Source organism: Phoxinus phoxinus, assembly GCF_949152265.1.
Source record: "Phoxinus phoxinus genome assembly, chromosome: 11".
NCBI classification, from domain to species: domain Eukaryota; kingdom Metazoa; phylum Chordata; class Actinopteri; order Cypriniformes; family Leuciscidae; genus Phoxinus; species Phoxinus phoxinus.
In genome coordinates, this window is record NC_136886.1 from 19,707,452 (window position 1) to 19,728,465 (window position 21,014).

Consider the following 21,014-nt stretch of genomic DNA (forward strand, 5'->3'; position numbering starts at 1 on the left):
AGATATGTTTAAAATGTTCTCAAACATAGGCCTAATATCAAAATAGTTTGGTGTCTTTTTAAAATGTAACTTTAAAAAGGTAACTTAGGTTCTTCCTAATGACTTTTTACTAGTTTTATTGTCTGAATAACATAATTTGAATAATAAAATGGCATGGTGTGTTTTTTTTCTTCAAGGCTTTTCTCTAAAGTCTAACTGCCGACTCAGCCTCTATACTCAGAGTAAGATCAAATCTTAACTTCCCCCGATGGCAAAATTTGCATTTTATACAGTTATTATGTATCAGTCACTCTATGTCTCTTCCCTTCTCAAAAATCACACAGCGCACACATTAGTCAGCTGAATTGTAAGGTAGGCATCACAATGAGTGGAGCTCATTGAATGGTGTGTGGTTGTTCTAAAGAAGGAACTTAGCTGATAACCCTTCCAATCAGAAGGACCATGACAGGAAGCTCAGAGTTCTAAGTTAGAATATGCAATGGTAGATCCACAATAGCAAAAGATAGGCCTGTGACACTTGTTTAATGGGAGATAGGTTTGGAATGGATGAGCTTGGCTAGGTGGAAAATGAAATACTGCCATCTAGTGGGCCAATACACATAGAAAGTAGCCAGGTGTTTGTAGATTACAGTGGATTGGTGTTTATGAATAAAACGGGAAAAATTAATTGGGTACAACTTATTTGTACATTATCAAAAACCCGTAAGACATTCTGTTGAATATGCTTTCTGAACTTGAGCTTCCTCAAATGAAAGCCAGAAATAGCCCGGCTAGCTATACGGAAAAGTCTGTAGGCCTATTCGTTTGTATTAGCCTAAATGACCGAAGGCCTATACGACTTAAAGGAGTGTCTAAGACAGCTGTTTAATAATAGAAATAACTCTAATAATATGATCTCTGGTTTTTTACATTCACGTGGATAATCGATATGAATTTTCAGACTTGAAACGCATTCTGACACCTATTTGCGCATGCGTCTTCTAGTTTCCAAAAAGCATCGGTATAGTAGCCTATATCGTTGAACCATTGCCGCCAAATGGCATTGTTACTAATTTAGTTCACGATTCATTTGAGAAACGCAGCCCTGTTCAGTTCCCATCTTCTCGAATCAATCATCCAAATTCAGGCGAAGCTTGACTGACGTCGCTAATAGAGATAACCAGTGAATTTGAATGACCGTTTGATTTAATTTATCATATAGGCTAGAGCTGAAGGGGCGGAGCGGGGGGGTGGCTAATTGGGCTTAAGCCCCGAATGTTTTGTCAAAAGCCCCGAATCTTTTAGGTTTTTTAAAATAACTTCAACTTTGTTCCATTCCTTCTCAGTCTTTCTGACTGGAGCGTCAAAAAATGAAACAAAAGCTCTATTACCGTGCGTGGTGGCGGACGGTAATGCATCGCGCATCACTCAGCTTGTTTGCCAACTGCCAATAAAAACTAACGAAGAATATAAATCTTCTTCTTCGTCGTTGTCATCAGGGGCTGGCGGGCTATTGTATGTTTTCACCTGCGTAGTAGCGAGCTTACTGGCTAACTGGCTGAAGTTAATATTAGGGACATAACAAAGTTTTTTTATATGGAACACTAACAGTAAACCTCACCGGCCAGAGAGAGATTCAGAAGCAGCATCGGACGAACCGCGGACAAGTGTATGCTGCGTTCACACCCGTTCACACCGAACGTGAATAGAGCGTCTGGCGCGAGTGATTTCAATCTTTAAGTCAATGTGAAGACGCGTTTACGCACGTCTGGAGGTCCTGCAGCGCGAATGACGTTTAGCACGGCGCGGCTGCGAATTCACCTCATTCGCGCGTCCAGTTTTTTTTTTTTTTTTTTACTGAGTAGGCCTAACTATCATCATTTTCCCAGATAGTGTATAGATTTTTAGCCATTCTATTATCTCAAACAGCCTGAAAAATAGTGCATTTAGCTGACGTAAATGGTAAAAAAATCTCCCCGGGGGAGTATGCCCCCGGACCCCCCTAGGTTTGGGCTAAGCCCCGAATGTTTAAATCGTCTGGCTCCGCCCCTGAGCTGAACATTGTTATTCCTGAAATGTTTGGAGGCGCTAGTTGGAGCACTTAACCGGTGCCCTTGTTACAATTGAGGCAACTTTTATTTAAAATGATTAATTATGTAGCCTTGCACTCAGGGTGAGAATTAGCCTAGTGGCTCAGAGGGACCTAACAAAGACTAGTCTAGCCCAAAAGCAGTTCTATTCCACATTCTTAAAAATAAATGTTATTTAGCCTACTGTCATAACTGTATGTACTTCCGTTCCATGAAGAACCAAAACATCCATGGAACCTTTCTGTTGCACAAAAGGTTTACTGGAAAGGGGTTCTTTAGATTATTAAAATGTTCTTCACGAAAAGAAAAAAAATGTTCTTTTCAGAGCTTTTCACCGAAATGTTCTTTAGGGAACCAAAATTGGTTCTTCCATGGCATCATTGCTAAAAGCCCCTTTATCCTTAATTTTTAACAGGTCATAATCCCACAAAAAAAAAAATGTCGTTTGAATAACGTAAACCCAGAAAATGCATAAAATAGGAGGGTAGGCCTATTGTATTTTCATAACCTATTGCCAACACATTGTAGCGGATTCAGAACATTATTTCGATATATGGAAGTTAGGCTATATCGAGTTATAGCAATAGGCTATCCTGTTAAGGTTACTATAGCAACGGCAGACCGCTCGTGTAGGCTACTTTTCATTGGAGGTGAGTGTATCCATTCTAGATGAGTAGCAGCTACATCGAAAAATATTGTTTTCTTTTCTTTTCTTTTCTTTTCAGAAATATAAAATGTGAATAGGTAGGACATTTGCATGCACTGGATATAATGTAGCCAATATGTCACACAAATAGGCTATAGGCTATATGCTTATAAAATTTATGCGCTGTAAAAAACAAACAAATCATAAAAACAGTAGGCTAAATAATGCAACAAAAAACTTTTTGTTGTATGGGTCTGTATAATTAAAATGTATTTTAATAAAAGCCATTTTTTATGGTAATTTTATGGCAGGCTGTCCTCCTGTAAGCGTGTGTGTATTGAGTGAGAAAAGATTGAATCAATTCTACACCTCATCTAAAAACTGTTACAAATGTGAAGACCTCGTCAAAAATCTAATTAGCTCATGGATGACCATGAGTTACCAGGTTTAAAGTCGGGTTGTTTAATAAGAGCATTATCCGTTAATCAGAACAGCATTCAAATGCAAAGGAAGTCTTTAACTTTGCCTGCTATGTACAATTTTCTCTGCTCTATAGTTTTTATGAATTAAATTTACAGCACAATTATAGAGAAAATGTATTACTGTAACTAAATTACAAATAAAACTTATATTATCTTTATTTCTATTCCTCGTCTGCTCTGGTTTTATTGATAATCTACCAGTGGATGTCGTTGTTCTCTCGAGTGTCACTGCAGATGAATGAGCAAAGCTCTGCGTAAAAGACGCGTCCGACTCTGTCTCCATAGAGCAGAGAGAGAGAGAGAGAGAGAGAGAGAGAGAGAGAGAGAGAGAGAGAGAGAGAGAGAGAGAGAGAACGGGGCAACGTGAGTGTATCCTATCTCACTAGAGCTCAAACTAACGGGATCTTCTTATATCTACATGCAGAGATTCAAGAACCAGACAAGTGAAAGCGCGAGTCCATTACTCCAGGAAAAAGAGAGCCAGCACGAACTCAGATTGCTTTGTGACTTTCTTCTTTTGCTGAACTGTTTGACGGAGGTATAGTGAAACGTATAGCGATTTTCTTTAATTGCGAAAGTGTTGGCAAAATATTGCCGGATTTTCCACAGTGGTTTAGATCAGGTATCCAGGAGTTTGCCCATGTGTTGAAGTCAGATTCAAATTCACATTAGTTTGTTATTTGGCACCGGTTTGATCGTGGTGTCATAGCGGCTGTGGATTGTCAACTGATTTCCTCCCGTTACATCTGCAAACAGAGAACGCATCTTCTCATTAGGACACGGCTGTGTTTCAGCTCGAGACTGAGGAAGGCGCGTGATGATGTTGAGGGTCTCGGATGCTTTGGTCACTTTGGTGACTCTCTACTGTGTGGTTAACGGGACTGTCGGCGGATACGGCATGAGCATGTTCGCCGCTCAGACCTCCCCACCGGATCCGTGTTACGACGAGAACGGTCACCCCAGAAGATGCATCCCCGATTTCGTGAACGCGGCGTTCGGGAAGGAAGTGCGCGCGTCCAGCACCTGCGGCAAAACACCGAGTCGGTACTGTGTGGTGACTGAGAAGGGGGATGAAAGGCACAGAAACTGCCACACGTGCGAGGCGTCGGACCCAAAGAAATATCACCCACCTGCTTACCTAACCGACCTGAACAATCCTCATAATCTCACCTGCTGGCAGTCGGACAATTACATCCAGTATCCTCAAAACGTCACTTTAACATTATCCCTAAACAAGAAATTCGAAGTGACCTACGTGAGTTTGCAGTTCTGCTCACCCCGACCAGAGTCTATGGGTATCTTTAAATCAATGGACTACGGCAAGTCCTGGGTGCCTTTCCAGTATTACTCGACCCAGTGTAGAAAGATGTTCAACAAGCCCAGCAAAGCCGCGATCACTAAGCAAAACGAGCAAGAGGCTATCTGCACAGATTCTCACACCGACATGCACCCACTCTCTGGCGGCTTGATCGCGTTCAGCACCCTGGACGGGCGACCTTCCGCGCACGACTTTGACAATTCCCCCGTACTTCAGGACTGGGTGACTGCCACTGACATTAAGGTTACTTTCAGCCGACTGCACACTTTCGGAGACGAAAATGAGGATGACTCGGAGCTGGCCAGAGATTCCTATTTCTACGCCGTGTCAGACCTGCAGGTCGGAGGCAGATGTAAGTGTAATGGACACGCGTCACGGTGCGTCAAAGACCGGGATGGAAACCTAGTGTGCGAGTGCAAGCACAATACAGCCGGACCAGAGTGTGACAGATGCAAACCGTTTCACTATGACCGACCCTGGCAGCGCGCAACCGCCAGAGAAGCCAACGAATGTGTCGGTAGGTCCAACTCTTTATTTCTGTGTCATCTCTGGAAAGCGCCAACGGCGAGAACATCACCAAAGATAAATCGTTGATCTTTCGTCGCATGTGCAATTTGTTTGAGATGAGTTCGAAACCAGCCATGACTGCCTAGTAAAAAAGTGCGGGTGTTTTCTTTTTAAATTCAAGCATTTCGCATCTAGTGAAGAGAACTTTCAGGACCATTAGCCTACAGCAATATAGGCGACAGATTTATGGAGAAAGCGCGATGATTTTGAGGAAGGATATATTCAAAATCTTTTTCTTATTTTTACAAGACTTGAAATAATGGTTTGAAGTCAGTCCTGAGTTAAATTAATATAAATTATTACAGTAGCCTATATCATGATCTTATAGCCGATTTTTATTAACCTCGCGGCAACAGCTTGAGGTTTGAATAAATGTAGGAAAATAATTACTGTATGTTCAACTTCATTTTAAGGTCTGCTTTTGGAGAGTAGCCACTAAATAAAAGTTCATACTAAAATAGAACAAATGGGAATTTTAGAAACTTAAGTTCGCAATACGAACTGTAGTAGCCTATAGGCTACGCAAAATGCGTTAAATATATAGCCTATTTAAAAAAAAAAGAAGAAGAAAAAGGAGGAAAAATTAAAAAAAATTATTTGTTCTGTATAGCTTGTTAAGATGTATTTTAATGTTTATTTTATAAGCATTACAAACAATATATTTCAATACAGTTTAAATAATAATAATGTTTAAATACTATTCAGTGTTTATTATTAGGAGAAAAAAATCGCATACGGCATCAACACGCATTATGGGGGGAAAATTTGTCAAAAAAAATTGTACACAAAAATAAATAAAAGATGACCAGGTGTCTTAAAAAACAAACACAGCATTTTGTCGTCTAAAGAGCAATGTGATAAAAGTCTGCCAACGAGCCGCCTCGTGTTTTGGCCTGTGCACTCACCTTTATTACTGTCATTAAAATACATTTTCAGACATATCCAGTTAGGAATATCACTTTCATATTAGGCTTATATTAAATCATTTTATTTCGAGTTATATCACAAACAAAATACAGATAAAAGTCTACAAACTATCGAATCAGCAGCGCTGGTTAGGTTCCCAACTATTTAACCTATTTATAATTTACTCTCAGGGAAAAAAAGAGGTACAAAAACTGTCACTGGAACGGTACCCTTTCAAAAGGTACACATTTGTACCTAAAGAGAATCCTAGTAGCCTCTAAATGGTACCAAAAATATACATAGCCTATTAGTACCTAAATGGAACACATGACAATCTTCTTAAATGGTACCGTTTTTTTCTGAGAGTGTTGTTACTGATATTTTACTAAGCATTTGTAAAAAAAAAAAAAAAATTCTATGCACAGATATTTGTAATACACATTACCATTGTTTGATAAACTAGCTGGGGAATATGGATATTTAGCCTATTGCTAAGACCACAAAAATAAAGAAATGAAATCATAATGCTTAATTTAATGAATGAAGAACATAATTTATAAACAAAATTGAAAGTCATAATTCGCCCTGAATTGTCTGGCTACTCTTAAGCCGGCCTACACCAAGCAGAATCCCCGTTAAAGCAGTCTCTTTATCAGCAGCTTGAAAGATAAGATAACTCTCTGGGTTATTAAAAGTGCATATGGGTCCTGCAGATGCATATAATACCTGTAGATTAAAACATCCCTTCAAATAAAATAGGATTAATACTGACAATACCCTTTTTGTATTTCGGTTATTTCACTTTGCCTATACTGTTAAATAGAATATCTGGAAGAAAAAAAGCTGTGCCTCTTTGACTGTCTGCATCTTAAAACATGATGCATAATAATAATATTTGAATACATTATCTATTTAATGAGTCTATATCTTTAGCAGATATAGCTTTCATTGCTGATTTTCTGTCAATGTGAAAACATAAAAAATTCAGTTTACAACTTATGCAGTTTGTATGGATTGAGGGTGCACTGTCAATTCGACATGCAAATAATGGTCCTGCATAAACAAATCTGAATCATAATGAAAAGAGCCTGATAATCATCATCTGTCATCCATAACCCATTTCGAAAGCAAATTTAGCATTTTTCAATGAATGTTTTGACTCATCTTAAGAGAAGAGCTTGTTCTTATTCTCCTTTCTCTAAGTTATCTCTATATGTATATGCACTAGAAATGTAAACAACCCAGTTTAGACGCCACTGTCACACAGGAGACATGAATTGCTGCCCTGTATCCTTGACACTTTATTTTTACCGGGCCTTCATGATGTCTTGCATGGGGCACAAAAGACCGTCACTCACAGCATCCATCTTGCTGTCAGCGACCCGACGCTTTTGCCGAACATTCCTCGGCTGTGTTTTTCCTGAGTGCAGTGCCATCAGATCCAGTGCCGAAATGAAAAGAGAGTGCAAGAGAATGAAAAGGAGTGAAGAAGTGAAAAGAGAGGAGTGAAGGGGTGGGCAACGTTAAAGCAAACAGAGCTTAAACAGGAGAAGAAAGAGCCGTGTGACACCTCTGAGCGAGGGCAGAGCCCAAGGGAAAACCTTTGTGTGCGAGTGAGGGCAAAATGCAATCAAACACCTATAGAAACACTATGGCAACCTCTCATTCATAACCCAAGCCTAAATATGGAACGTATGTTGTAAATGATCTGGCTGAGGGTTTGGTCCTCTATCATCACTACTGTAGGAGAAACATTCCAGCATTCTGGGAATTATTTCAGTGTAACTCTCTTTGTTGGTCCTAATGTGTTCATGTACTAGATTGAACCCTTACTGAAAGGAAAGGAGCCCGAGCTGAACCAGGATGCTATGAATTCCAGTTACTAAATATCATAAGAATATAGATAGTGGATAGAATGATTTGAGAAAACGAGGGAGGTTTTAAGGTGAGTGAAACATAGGACAAGAAATAGTGTTGAGAGAGTGTGTTTAATAGATAGCGATCAATAACTAGGACTGCAAAGAGACCTAGGTTTCACTTAAACTGCACTTAACTGATTGGAAAAGGAGCCGTATAACCCCCTGAGTGCCCCGTCAATGTGGCCTTAGGGTATTGATCAGCTAATGCCATTGAGAAGCATAATTCCTTAATGCATTGAGCCATAGTCTGAAGCGAAGCCTGTCAAGAATACAAAATAAAGAGAAGGCGGCCATTATGTGAAATGGAACGCCGCTCCATGCTTGGGAAAAATCATTCAAATAATTATATTGCATACAAATCACTTTCAAATCAAGTCATATTCATGTATATAGTCTTTACACAGATTGTTTCAAAGCAGCTTCACAGTAAATAGGAAAATAACAGTGTTAATGTTGTAAAATCAATCAATTATGAAAATTTACATTTCAGCTGTAGAGCATATCTACAGAAGACAAATGTCATTATTCAGCTCAGTTTAGTTCAGTGTTGATTCAATTCAGTTCAATAACAGTCAATGTTGCAAATTTCAATTCAAGCTATATTTTCTGCATTCTTTAAAACTCAATTTCAGTCAGACTTAAAAGCATACATTTAGAAGAGGATTGTCTTTTAAGCTTTGCTCCCTGGAGTTGACCAGATGAGGCAGCAAAAAAAGGTGAATGCTTTAGTAAAGAGAAGGAATTGTTTAAAAGGGATGTAATCTCGATGACAGAAGAGTTTGTGTTTAATCTCAGACTGGTTTGAGACGAATGAGAGATGTTTCTCTGTCCTTTATTGTTGGAAGTAAAGCATATCTCTGTCAGGATACAAATCGTTTCTCTTGTATTTCCCGCATGTGCTTGTTTCTCTGTCACAAAGTTAAGTTTAACTCCCTAGCATCTCTCCCACATGCCAAACCACAACATGACTCTGCCAGTTTGAACACATAGTGACCACATGATCTCCTTGAACATTAACTATACACTTGGAAGTGGTTTAAAGCTCTCTTGGGCCTGATTCTGAAATTCTTGACTGGCAGTGCAGGTTGATATGCTGAAGGCATGAATTTGGACCCATCAGCCTAATCTCCAAGGACATTTTATTCACGTTTTGGAGGAAACTAAGTACTCTCAATTTGAGCTTCTCAAATGTAAAAGAATAGTTCACTCAAAAAGTTAAATTCTGTCATAATTTACTCATCCACGTGTTGTTTCAAACTTGTATGATTTTTTTTCTTCTGCGGAAAACAAAAGAAGATATTTGAAGAATGTTTCACTTGCTTTTGTCCATACAATTAGTGTGTTCAAAGTCAATGGGGTCCAAAAGTTTTAAGTTCTAAAACGGACATAAAGGTAGCAAAAAACGTGTTTTGAAAATGAATGAAAATTGGGGTTGGAAGTGGAACGGCATGAGGGTGAGTGCATTATGTAAGAACTTTTTGGTAAACTATCTCTTTAAGCAGTGATTTACTCTCAAGTCAAATTAAATCATTTATCAACTCATGTTTACCCAAATCAAATATGGCAACATAGCAATCAAACCTTATTGGTGGTTGTACTATTATGATACTGTAAGTCAGGTGACATGCAAGTTCCATTGATATTTATTGTCAATGACATGTCAAATATGATCAACATATTTGGTTTGTGACTCAGACTTAGTTTGAATCGCTGGAGCTGTATAGCACTTGAAAGTTTTGGACCCCATTGACTTTCATTGTATGGACAAAACCTTAAGTTTGTAATGACAAATGTAATGTAAATTACGACACAATTAATTTTTTTGGGTGACGGTTTCTTTTAACAAAAAGCTCAAATTAAAGTTTGTATTTAATAAACAACTTTTAAAAAATGGATTTAATATATAATTCATTTAGTTCAGTAATACAGCAGGGTGTTAAAAGTTTGTCAGATTTCTTAGACAATCAGCCATCAGTAATCTTTGTGTTTGTGTTTTTTTCTATGCCAGTAAAAGTAAAAGGCTCTAGTTAATGTTTTAGCTGCCACATGGCTTTTATAAACCAACATCTCTAATCTTCAAAGCTGCCGATGGATCAAATAGTCCCACCTATCAAGCAAAATAGGGTGAGACGTGAGATGAGAGACCTGACGGAACTTTTGCACTTTGCTCTACTGCATCACTATTGTACCTCACTACTGTTCAAAGGGGATGAATTACCATCATAGACATGTAACAGTTCATTTCTCTAACCAGTGACCGCATTTCCAAGAACGCTTATCAGTGTTTACTGGTGTCCGGCTTGTTTGGTAAAGCGCAGGTGAACAAAAACCTTCTCATGCACATGATTCTTGTGGAGGAATTTTGAAAAGTGTATTCATCCACTGCAAATGCATCAAACAAATACAGCAAACACCTAGAAGTTCTGAACCACCTGTTTGTGATTGTAACAATGAACATGAATGTTTTCCACTAGCAAGTGAGAAAGCTCATTAGCTCTTTCATGTTACTCCACACCGGCTGCCAGCTTTTTTGACAGGAACGGTGATCAAAAACAATGTTTTTTTTGTTGAGAATTTGGAGTCAAGATTATGATGCACAAGCCCAGCCTCTTCAGGAGAACCAGATATATAAGGGTGCATTGAACTGGCTGTGGGGCAGGCAGGCTGTGTGTTTTTGAGAAGGCCCAGACCTCCTGGCGAGATCAGTGCTGGCGGAAAGCCCACGCTGAGGCTCTGCTGTAGGGGGGTGAGTATATTTCCAGAAGAGAGCCTGGCTCTAGAGCCGAACACTCTGCAGCAAACTCAACCTGATGCCTGCCAGGCTGCAGTGCACAAGGCCCAAACCAGCCATCTGCATCTCGTTTACCTAGACGCCACCACACGCACACACACGGGCTCGTCGGAAACATAAGGGTTAGCACACATATCACGCGCACACAGGATGGTATGTGTAAAATATGATAATGCTGGTTCTCTTTGTACTAGTGGATAGTTTTGATTTCAAATTAGAGGGAATTCAAGGGCAATGCCATGTGGATGCTCGTAAGTGATGGAGCATTGTTGTGCCCAGTTTGTGAGAGAATACTATTAAGTATATCTGATGTCATTTTCTAGGATTTAGCTTTAGATTGCTGGTAATTGTCAAGTTTTGAGGGAACTGGACACCATGGCTGATTATAAATGGGAGTCAAAACAATTTATTCATCAGTTTGACAGTGTTTAACAATGTCCAAATTTCTGTCTTCCCATCTTACCACAAGTACATCTGTGGTCGGAGCACGGAACACATTGACAGCTGCAGGCCAATGTATGAAAGTGTATATCAACAGGAAAAAAGTACTGTATCTCAGGCAGAACGATGGCTCATGAACAGAGAAGAGCTGAAGCCTGCTAAGCTGGCATTTAAAGTATTTTTTTCATGACTCAATTCCAACTGAGGCGCATTGTGTCTGATGTGTTATTATTTATTGCTGTTATTTTATGATGGAGTTCAGTTGGAATTTGTTAATTATGAACACCTGATAATACTCACCGATTGTGTAGAAGATCAGCAGTGATCCAACACACTTTTTTTTTACATGCAGGGATATTTTGCCTGAGATATTAATTTAATCATGTTATGTTTAGGACTTTTAAAAAGTTATTTTTCACTTCCCGCTTTAATATCCAATTGTATCTATGTTGAATAACCTTCAATGGAATGGCCATCCAGGTATTTTTTTTTTTTTTTTGGGATGTATTTTTTACACTTGGTTTGTATTTCTGAGATTCAAATATTGGGAAATTATACATAAGCCTGTCAGAAAAGACATTTATAACAGACAACTGATACCAAATGTGACAGTATTTTGAAAACTTTTAAAAAGTAAATAAAATCAAGGTCATTAAGAGATCAGATTCAGAGTCATTAACCAAACAACTGAGTTTTTTCTTCTTTTATTTAGCTGTCTGTGGAACAATATTGCCACTGCTTAATCCCACAAACTTATGGCATGAAAAGGGACAACATTTCTAAAATTATCACTGCATAGAACACACACATATACAAGACAAAAAGGCATGGTTAAGACTTTATATGGCATCTCAGTGGATTTTCTCTGCCTCCCTAAGGCAAAACATTAATTTTTGAGGCTTTTGTTTGATATTACTTGTCTGATACATAATGGAACACAGATTCCCATTACAAGCCCATGAAGAGGAAACCTAGAGCTTGTTTCTGAAAGAAGGAGAATGTGAAAGTTTCAAGATGATGACGAGTTCTTTTGAGTGTTTTGGTGGAAGCTGGGTTGCTTCTTCTTCAAACTTCTTCTCCTACACACTCTACAACTTATCATGACTTATTATGACTACATTTTATAATTTCAGGCAGGTTCATGTTATCACTTCACAGATTCAAAGTTGTTTCTTAGGAACATGGGGAATGTCATCCTTCATTGTCTGCATTGTTAGTGTGATACAGAAATAAAGCAGTCTCCACATCACTGACGGGAACCAGCTGAGGATAAATTGGCTGACTCTCACAACACAAACATAGTGTCTCATGTCTAGAAGTCTGATAGCGTTCACACAGAGTAAATGGTACCAACTCGGATGTGTTTAATAAAAGTAAAATACTATATATATATATATATATATATATATATATATTTATATATATATTACATTTGTATTCATTAAAATGAATTAAAAAATAATCATTTAAAGTCTGCATGAAGCTGAAATTGCAATAGTCTTTTCTTCCCTATTGTGAGGAATGAAACGGATTCTCAAGCAATAATTTTTTGTTGGGCGGGACTTGATTGGATCATTGGATCATTGTGGTTTGCATCTGCTGTGATCTCATGTGAGTAACAGTTTGTCCCGCCTTTGCGCCAGTAAACACGTCAGCAGAGAAGAGAAGAGGAGAGATGTTTTTGCAAGAGGAGGGGAAGTTATTTTGATTAAAGGTCCTATTATGTTTTTTTTTTTTTTACATTTACATTTTTTACTTTAGTTCATAATATTGCTGTTTGGGAATGAAAAAGGTCTGCAAAGTTACAAAGCACAAAGTCCACTCCAAAGGGAGTTATCTACAGTATATCAGTAAGTACTGTTCCCTTTCCAGGGAATGTTTTGGTGAGCCGTGTCTGAAGCACAACACAGCGACGTAGCCTAGTACGTCCATGACACCATAAATAGATGCTATAAGCGTGTTGCCAGCTTGTTTGTCTTCAGAAGCCGCGTGTTCGAGTGTGTGTTTGCTGCCTTTTGTATGTGTTTGACAAAGATTCCATCGTGCCAGGAAAAAAGTACATGAAATGTGTGATCATGTTGACAAGTTCTATCTCCCCAAGCTCCGGTCCCGCTCTCTTTGAAAAAGATGAGAGCCAAGCCCCTGCACCCCGTGCCTCGGCTCCCATGGCAGCCGAGGGACCTCGGCAACTCCGGTGACTTCAGTCACAGGGCTCACAGGTAGAGTTGAGAGACAAGGAGCGCAAGACAGGCGATCGAGCCCTTTTTCTCGCCCTGTCCACAGACCCTGCAGACCCTATTCTGGATCTTGAAGCTCGCTCTACGATTTCTTGAGGATTTCGACGAGAATGAGGAACTGAGGAGTTGGATGCAGACAGACAAGCGAGGAGCTGCTCGAGGTTGTTACTCGCGCTGTGTCCAAGGTCGAACTCGATGACTGTTACCTAACATCTAGCCAAGAGCAACATCCACACCACCATCTTTGTTCCTTCCTGACCTTCACACCGAGGTGTCTAGGTCTTAGAGGAATTCGTACTTCATGAGTGCATACGCAGGCCACCTCAACATACTCTACGGTGTTCGTATGCGAGTGATCTGGTTTGGGGCGGTGCCGAGGGTGGAAGAGACACATGCACTCTCCCTCTCAAGTGCATCGTCGTGGAGGAAACACGCCTTACCCACCAAGCCTCGGAGGCAGTTAAAGAGCTTCGCAGGGCAACAGATCTTGTCCTCCATGTGACTAAGTAGATGGTCTGCGCTATCGGCCACTCAATGGCTGTGATTACAATGGTGGTTACAGGGAGGCACCTGTGACTCAACCTCATAGGGGTCAAGGAAAGAGACAAGACTTTCCTTTTGGATGCCCAGATCTCACCTTATGGCTTGTTTAACGACACGGTCAATACCGTTGTCGACAGATACCAGGGGGCCAAGAAACAGTCAGCGGTGTTCAGATAATGAATCCTTCGCAGTGTCCAGGAGCCGGCACCATTCACAGCCGCTCCAGGCCAGGGCCCGGTGATAAGAGAGAAGAGCAGAAGGCCAATAGGATCTGTTATCTCCTCCATGATGGCAAACTAAATGTCCTAACCATCATGGACCCTGGCCCTGAGGGCATCTCCTCCAGAGGGAGATCCGTGCACACCACAATATTGTGTGCCTGACCTTCCTCTGGCCCATCAGCAAGCGTTTCCGCTTACCCCACCACTAGCGGTGATTCGTTGGGTAGAGGCACCCAACGGGCTAGTCGCCCCATTTTAGATCTAATAGGCCTGAAACATTCTCTTCAGACACAGAGGTTCAAGATGCTTACCCTCAAGTTAATCGTGTCGGAAATCCAGTTCGAGGACTTTCACTCGAAACTCATACTTTCACATCAAGATTCTGCCAGAGCACAGGAAGTTTCTCAGGTTCACTTTCGGGGGCAAGCACACCGATATTGAGTTCTTCCCTTTTGGCCTAGTTCTATCCCCACACACTTTAACTAAGTGCATGGATGCTGCTCTGGCTCCTTCGCAACTCCACGGCATCCGAGAACTGAACTACATTGACAATTGACTGATACTGGCTCAGAAGAGTTGGCGGCGCAACATTGAGATGTGCTCACCCACATGAAGAAGGTTGGGATTAGTTTGAACTCCAAAAAGAGTGCACTTTCTCCAGCTCAGAGAACCACTTTTCTTGTGGTGGTTTGTGATTCAACCACGCAGGCACGTCTGTCTCTTGCATGTATAGAATCGATCCTAAATGCTATGAAAGATATAAAGCTAGGTTAGGAACTTTCAGTCTTACAAATGTAAATGATGTTAGGTCTCATGACAGCAACGACCAACATCATTCAACTAGGCTTACTGCACATACTGTAAGACCATGCCAGTTCTGGGTCAAGAGCAGTGGATTCCGTCCTCTGAACCATCCCTCCAGGCTCGTAAGGATCATGCACCATGAGCTATGTGCTCTACGACTTTGGAAGGAGCCATGGTTCCTAAACAAAAGCCAGGCTCTCAGGGGCGTGTTGTCGTCAAGAGCCAGTTGGCTTTGGGGGAACATTCATCTTCATTGGCCCACAAATTGCCTAGAAATGAGAGTAGTATTTCTAGCTCTGAAACTTACTCCCACACCCGAGGGGTTGTGTCATGTGTTGGTCCGCAGTGGCTTTACCTCTAGGGATTTGGGCTCAAGGCTCTAGGGGTGCACCCTTTAAAAATATTTGTGCTGTGGCAGGATGGTCCTCTCCACACACATTCATCAGGTTTTACTGTCTGGACATGGATTCAACTCTAGAGTCTTAAAAAATTCAGTGGCGAAGTTGGTATTAACTTCCCATATCGTCAAGTTCAACGCAGTTCCCGTAGCCTCAACGCAATGTTGAGTTACAAAAGGGAACATATCAGGTTACGTATGTAACCCAGTTCCCTGAAAGACGCCGTGTCAGGCTACCACACCCCCGTCACATGCTACTTTTTGCCAGATTTATATTTTTGGGTGAGGAGATGAGAATAGGATGGAGAATATACCTTGCAGGACCTGCTTGAGCATCAAACATGTGGGAATTATGTGTGAACCGCTAAAGGCCACTTCCCAAAAAAACACCTTTTTTACAGTATTCATTCAATAACATAATTGCAACCATTGAATGTTTTTGTCATACAGTAGGTGTGTCTTGTTCATTTCTATCTTATTGTTACAAGGTCACAGACCTGCTCATTGGCTGTGAATTTTAGCACTATAAGGATAGCTCATATATATTATACAATTGTGTAATTTATTGGCTGTTTCTTCTCAAGCCTTTAGGGTACAACACAGTTGACTTCACTCTTGATGGCATTAACACCTCTCTTAAATCACAGTGCTGCAGTGCTGTTCAGACTCACCCTTGTTGATACCTGTTTCCTCTGTCAGCGCCAGCCGGCATTGTTTATAGTAGGCACAGAAGAGGATTGTCTGCTCGCCTATTGATGTCTGGCCCTCGAGGGGAAGAAACAACTAAATGAATTAATTGAGCCTTTTAGTCCATAGTGAAAGCTTGTGTCAACCTCTCTTAGCTGTGGTTTGGCAAAGCACAGGAATAAATGAGGGATGTTATGAAGATTCAGTGAGACAGATTATTGTGAGCAATTGAGAAATTTTTCTGTTTGGCACAAAGTAATACTTAGTTTTACTTTTTACAGACGGAGACTGCAACATTTTGTGTTTCATCGTTATTGTGAATTATTTTATTAAAGTAATTATTTTTTACTTATTTAATTTTGTATTACATCATCATATATATACTTCACACTCTGTCACATAGACCTGTCACTCAGTAGAACAAAATCAATGACAGTTTCTAACAGGTAACATGTACACACAAGAAAGAATTTCTCAGCTCTATCACCACACTCTGCCAGAATAAACATCAGCCGGATATTTTCCATTTAGTCTGCCAGGAGAATGTACTGCTAAGATTACAGTCAGGGATGAAACAGTTGAATAGAGTCAGAGTGACGAGCTTATGACAAACATCTGTACCTCTATGTCTAAAACCAAATTCTTGTGTATACTGTAAATTTAGCAAAGAAAATGTGCTTTACTGAAGAAACCCTGGCCTGTTCTTCTACTCATGTTCTGTTTGACAAATGCAATTTGAATAGCCTGAAAAGATATACTCAACAATTAAAAAGTTTTGGGGCTGTAATTGTTGTCTATTTTAATATATTTTCAAATGTCATTTATTCATCCAGTTGGATGCTACACACTGGGTGGTGGTTGAGGAGAGATTCCCTGATATAATTGTAAAGCACTTTGGGTGTACAGTAGTACATATGAAAGCGCTATATAAATTCCTCATTCTATTCTATTCTATTCTATTCTATTCTATTCTATTCTATTCTATTCTCTATTTTTTTTTAAAAATGTAATGTATTCCTGTATCAACAAATACAGGATTCTGAAAAATAGTTTTCAGCAGACATTACTCCAGTCTTCAGTGTCAAATGGTCCTTCAGAAATCATTCTAATATGATGCTCAAGTAACATTTTTTATTTCTGTCAGGACCACTATCGTCAAAGATGATTGACGATTAATGAACTGTTTGGATTGGCAGAATGGTTCGGTTCTGGGCAAGAACTCCCTGCGCATCAATGCAGCCTAGAATAGAGAAGAGTAAGGAGAGCAGGAATAACCTAGGGTGAACAGAACAGAACCAACATAAATGTATAGCAGATATCATTAATGCTCAATCATTTATTGTTTAATAATTTAATAGAATTCAAGAAAAAATATTCTGATTTGAAGAGGAAAATCAGAAGGCCAAGTCCTGACAGGACGAGAGGAGGAGCTGGGGATGGAGGAGGGTAATTAGCTCCTGAGCAACGTGATAAAGCTGCTAATAACACTGAATGGGCCTTATAGGAATGCTGTGATCAGCGTTGTATAACTATAGGTAGATGTAGATTAGTCGATAGTCAGCTGATGAGAGCTTGACTGACGTGACCTGCCAGAATGAGAGCATGAAATAGAAATAAGAAATCCTTTTTTTTAAAACAAACAACTGCATAGATGACAGAGGTATTCCCTACTCTTTCCTTATGAGGTGAAACGCAGGTCTGCTGCCGCTCTAGATTCATGGCCCTCGTGCTGGCGGCTGTTTTGAAGCCAGTTAAAGTGTCAGTACACTGTTAACACAGATCATAAACAGAGCTGTAAACAGTGCAGAAACACTGACACATACCATGTGCACTGCTCGGCACGACCGTTTCTCCTGACATGTATTCTCTTAAACACCGTTGCCCGGGTATAGGTTCTGAATTGATGACCTCCGCTTAGGGTGGAGGGCAAGTGTTTGGGCTGGATTCTTAGCCAAACCAAACATACAGTGAAGACAAAAAGGAAATGAGCTGAGAAAGATAGAGAGAGAAGGGCTTGTTCAAATGTGGTACAGTTCTAGTGTGACGTTTAAAAAAACACATATACTCTGGCACAGTTCATAATGCAACTATGTTAAGTTGAAATTCTGTTTACTTATTTATTTAAATGTTTATTTGAACATTTGAGGTCTCAAGAGCCCGGTACAGTGCTATTATTTTGTAAAAATAATAATATTACTTTTGAAATTTGGCTTATTTTCTTTTCAAATTATTTTTATATTTTCCATAATCAGTAGTAAGCAGATTGTTATTGACACTTTTTGTATTGAAGTTCTAAGCACGTATGCCCTGTTTTAGAAAGGTTATTATTATTCCTTATAATGATGTTGCTTTTTTTGTGGGGTCTTGAAAATATATATATTTTAAATGAAATAAAACAAAATAAAGTAAACAACTGGAAGGGTGTACATGTACAGTGTTTATGTAATATATATCTACAGTATCAGTTCCATATTATATATTTCAGACTTACGGTAGTTCTGTAAACTAATTGTAAGTGAATTATTGAGCACAAAATATAGCCATTTAATTTTGCTCGACAAATGAAAATAGTTCCAAAGGCAATATTTCATAACTGACTGGCTCTATGGAATTCTACAAACACAGACAACAGAAATATCAGCACATTTTTGAAACATAGCATGTCCAATGCAACTAGAGGACCAAACTAACTGCTTATAATGTTTGTATGTATAGATGTTTTGTATAGAAGTTCAATTTAGTAGTAGTCGTAGAACCGCACAGAGCTGGCAGCTTACAGCATTGCCCGCAGACTTCTTCCTCTCAGTGCAGAAACAGCATCGATGAAAAAACAGATCCGCATCTCTCTCGCTCCTTGTTTCTGGGTTACCACCTGAGGTGCGACCCCTGGCACTTGAGGTTCGATGGGTCCGGTAGGTCTGTCGACAGGACCACCAGTGGTGAGCATGAGCGCATCGTCCCCGAGGCAGCAGTTCCCGCGGCAACCGCCTCTCTGTGATTAATGGCTGGATGAAATTACGTGTGTTTAACTATACACTTTGTCCCGGACCCCCCCACACACCCCAGCAGAGCTTTTGCCCTACCTCAGAGGAAAGTTATGAAGTATGTTCTGAAGGATGTAGTAGTGTAAATATACTACAGGATTTAAGGTGAACACTAACTAATGACAGGTTTTATAAGGTGCTCTGGCAAATATTGAGATAGCGCAGGGGAGACTGGAAGATGTCGGCACTGTGCACGTTTGATAAATTAGATAACTCTATTTGCATTTCTACAGAGGCAAGGAGCCAAAAGCCTGCTGACCCTCTTTTGTGAGATGGTGAGTCTTGGTTTGAGGGAAACCGAGCTCTTCTTGCCTCATTTAAAGCGAATTTGTCTTTATTTACCCAAACTGTGGTACTTGAACATGACCATGTTTTGATTCGTAACTGTTCGTGGTTTGGAACTGCAGAGGCTTGTTCAAGATTCAACTATACACAGAGCCATGGCTTTAGGGTATTGACTTAGATTAATACTCGACACTATGAATGTATGTACTGGCATCAGAATGCTAAAACAAGGTTGATGGGTTAGTTTAGATAAGATTTAAGAAAATCCCAGCAAACAGAAAGAATCTGTTTTTTTGGACAAAGCTAAGTACGGTATTCAGGCCAATACTACATAAAATACCTTTGGAAAAACCTACCCGTGGCAACATTTTTGAAAAATGATATTATTACATTGCTTTTTGCATGTTCCGTGACAATTTCAAAGAGAAATGTCCAGTTAGAGGCACTAAAAGCTTGTCCGGTTTAATCCGACTTTATCCATGAATCTGGAAACATTTTATTATGCTGGTTATGGTACATATCGTGGCAGTTTGGGAATTAAATGTCCAGTGAATAGTACTAGAAGGTTTGAATAGAATAGAATATTAGTACCACATATCCTAAACCTAACTGATAGTGTAAACTAAAACAAATGTGAGATTTTTTTTTGTGTGTGCCAATTTAGCATGCTTCTACAAGACTTGCACTCACTCCACATTGCAAGTACAATGCTGTATTAGGTGAGCTACTGAGCAAGTTTACTACAACAGAAAATACATACATATGGAGCTTGTTATGTGATGCAAATAGGCAAATCTATTAGTTTACAAAACATGATCTATGATTAAAAAAAAAGTGTTCTGATGTCATAACATAGTATTCAAGATAAGTATTTATAAATCAATAATCTGCCTTCTGTGATCACAATTTGTTGTTGTTTTACTGCCACTAGTGATAATTTTAGCTGGAAACTTGAAATACAATAAAGCAAATAAATATTTAGGTATTCAATATGATGAATTTTTATGAATTTCAATGGATGTATTTTTAGGAATGTTAATGAGCACAATTTAATAAAGAAATAACCAGACTGCCAGTTAAAGAGGGGAGGTTTGCCAGGTCATCTGAATTAACCAGACTTGATCCTACTTAATCCAGGATTCCCAAAGTCTGTGAAAAATGCCGAGCTGTGGTCAGAAAGTGCATCTGCCCCCTGACCTCCTTGAACACCAGGCTGTGAGAAAGTAACAGGGAAAATCCAGGGATGTGGTAATGAGTTTGCCATGTACAGTAAACACAAACATGGTGGTGGAAGTATGGTGCAGATTTTGGGCTTTGCTTTTATAGACATGTGTAGGACGATCCTAAATAAGATTATAGAATATTTTCCTGGAAAGATGCTATATTGCACTAAATTGCAAATCAATGAGTGCATGGACTTGCATGGACCTACTCAAAATAATGTGCAACAACACCATTAGATGGTGAGACAGAATGCAGTTACAGCAAATGCTCTATAGATAGTTCATAATGAATGTCTTTGCCAGTGAGCACCTGGAAAGGTCCTATAAAAATTATCTTACTATTTCCTGGTTTCTGCCTGTATGTGTTTAACTCAAAAAAGATTAATTTTCATAATCAATAATAGATCCATTTTGTTGAGCTCATTTACTTAAAT

At 39.5% G+C, this 21,014-nt stretch overlaps 1 protein-coding gene across 2 annotated transcripts in view; it reads left to right on the forward strand.

Annotated features, from left to right (window-relative positions):
- Positions 1–3,480: 3,480 nt before the first annotated feature.
- ntn1a (netrin 1a) overlaps positions 3,481–21,014 on the forward strand; it is a 67,278-nt gene continuing 49,744 nt past the window's right edge. The window contains exon 1 of one of the 2 annotated variants that reach the window (XM_079629576.1): positions 3,481–5,032. In XM_079629576.1, coding sequence (XP_079485702.1) covers positions 4,015–5,032 — 1,018 coding nt within the window. In that variant the 5' untranslated portion in view covers positions 3,481–4,014. The remainder of the gene's footprint in view (positions 5,033–21,014) is intronic. The other variant, XM_079629577.1, reaches the window with a different exon arrangement.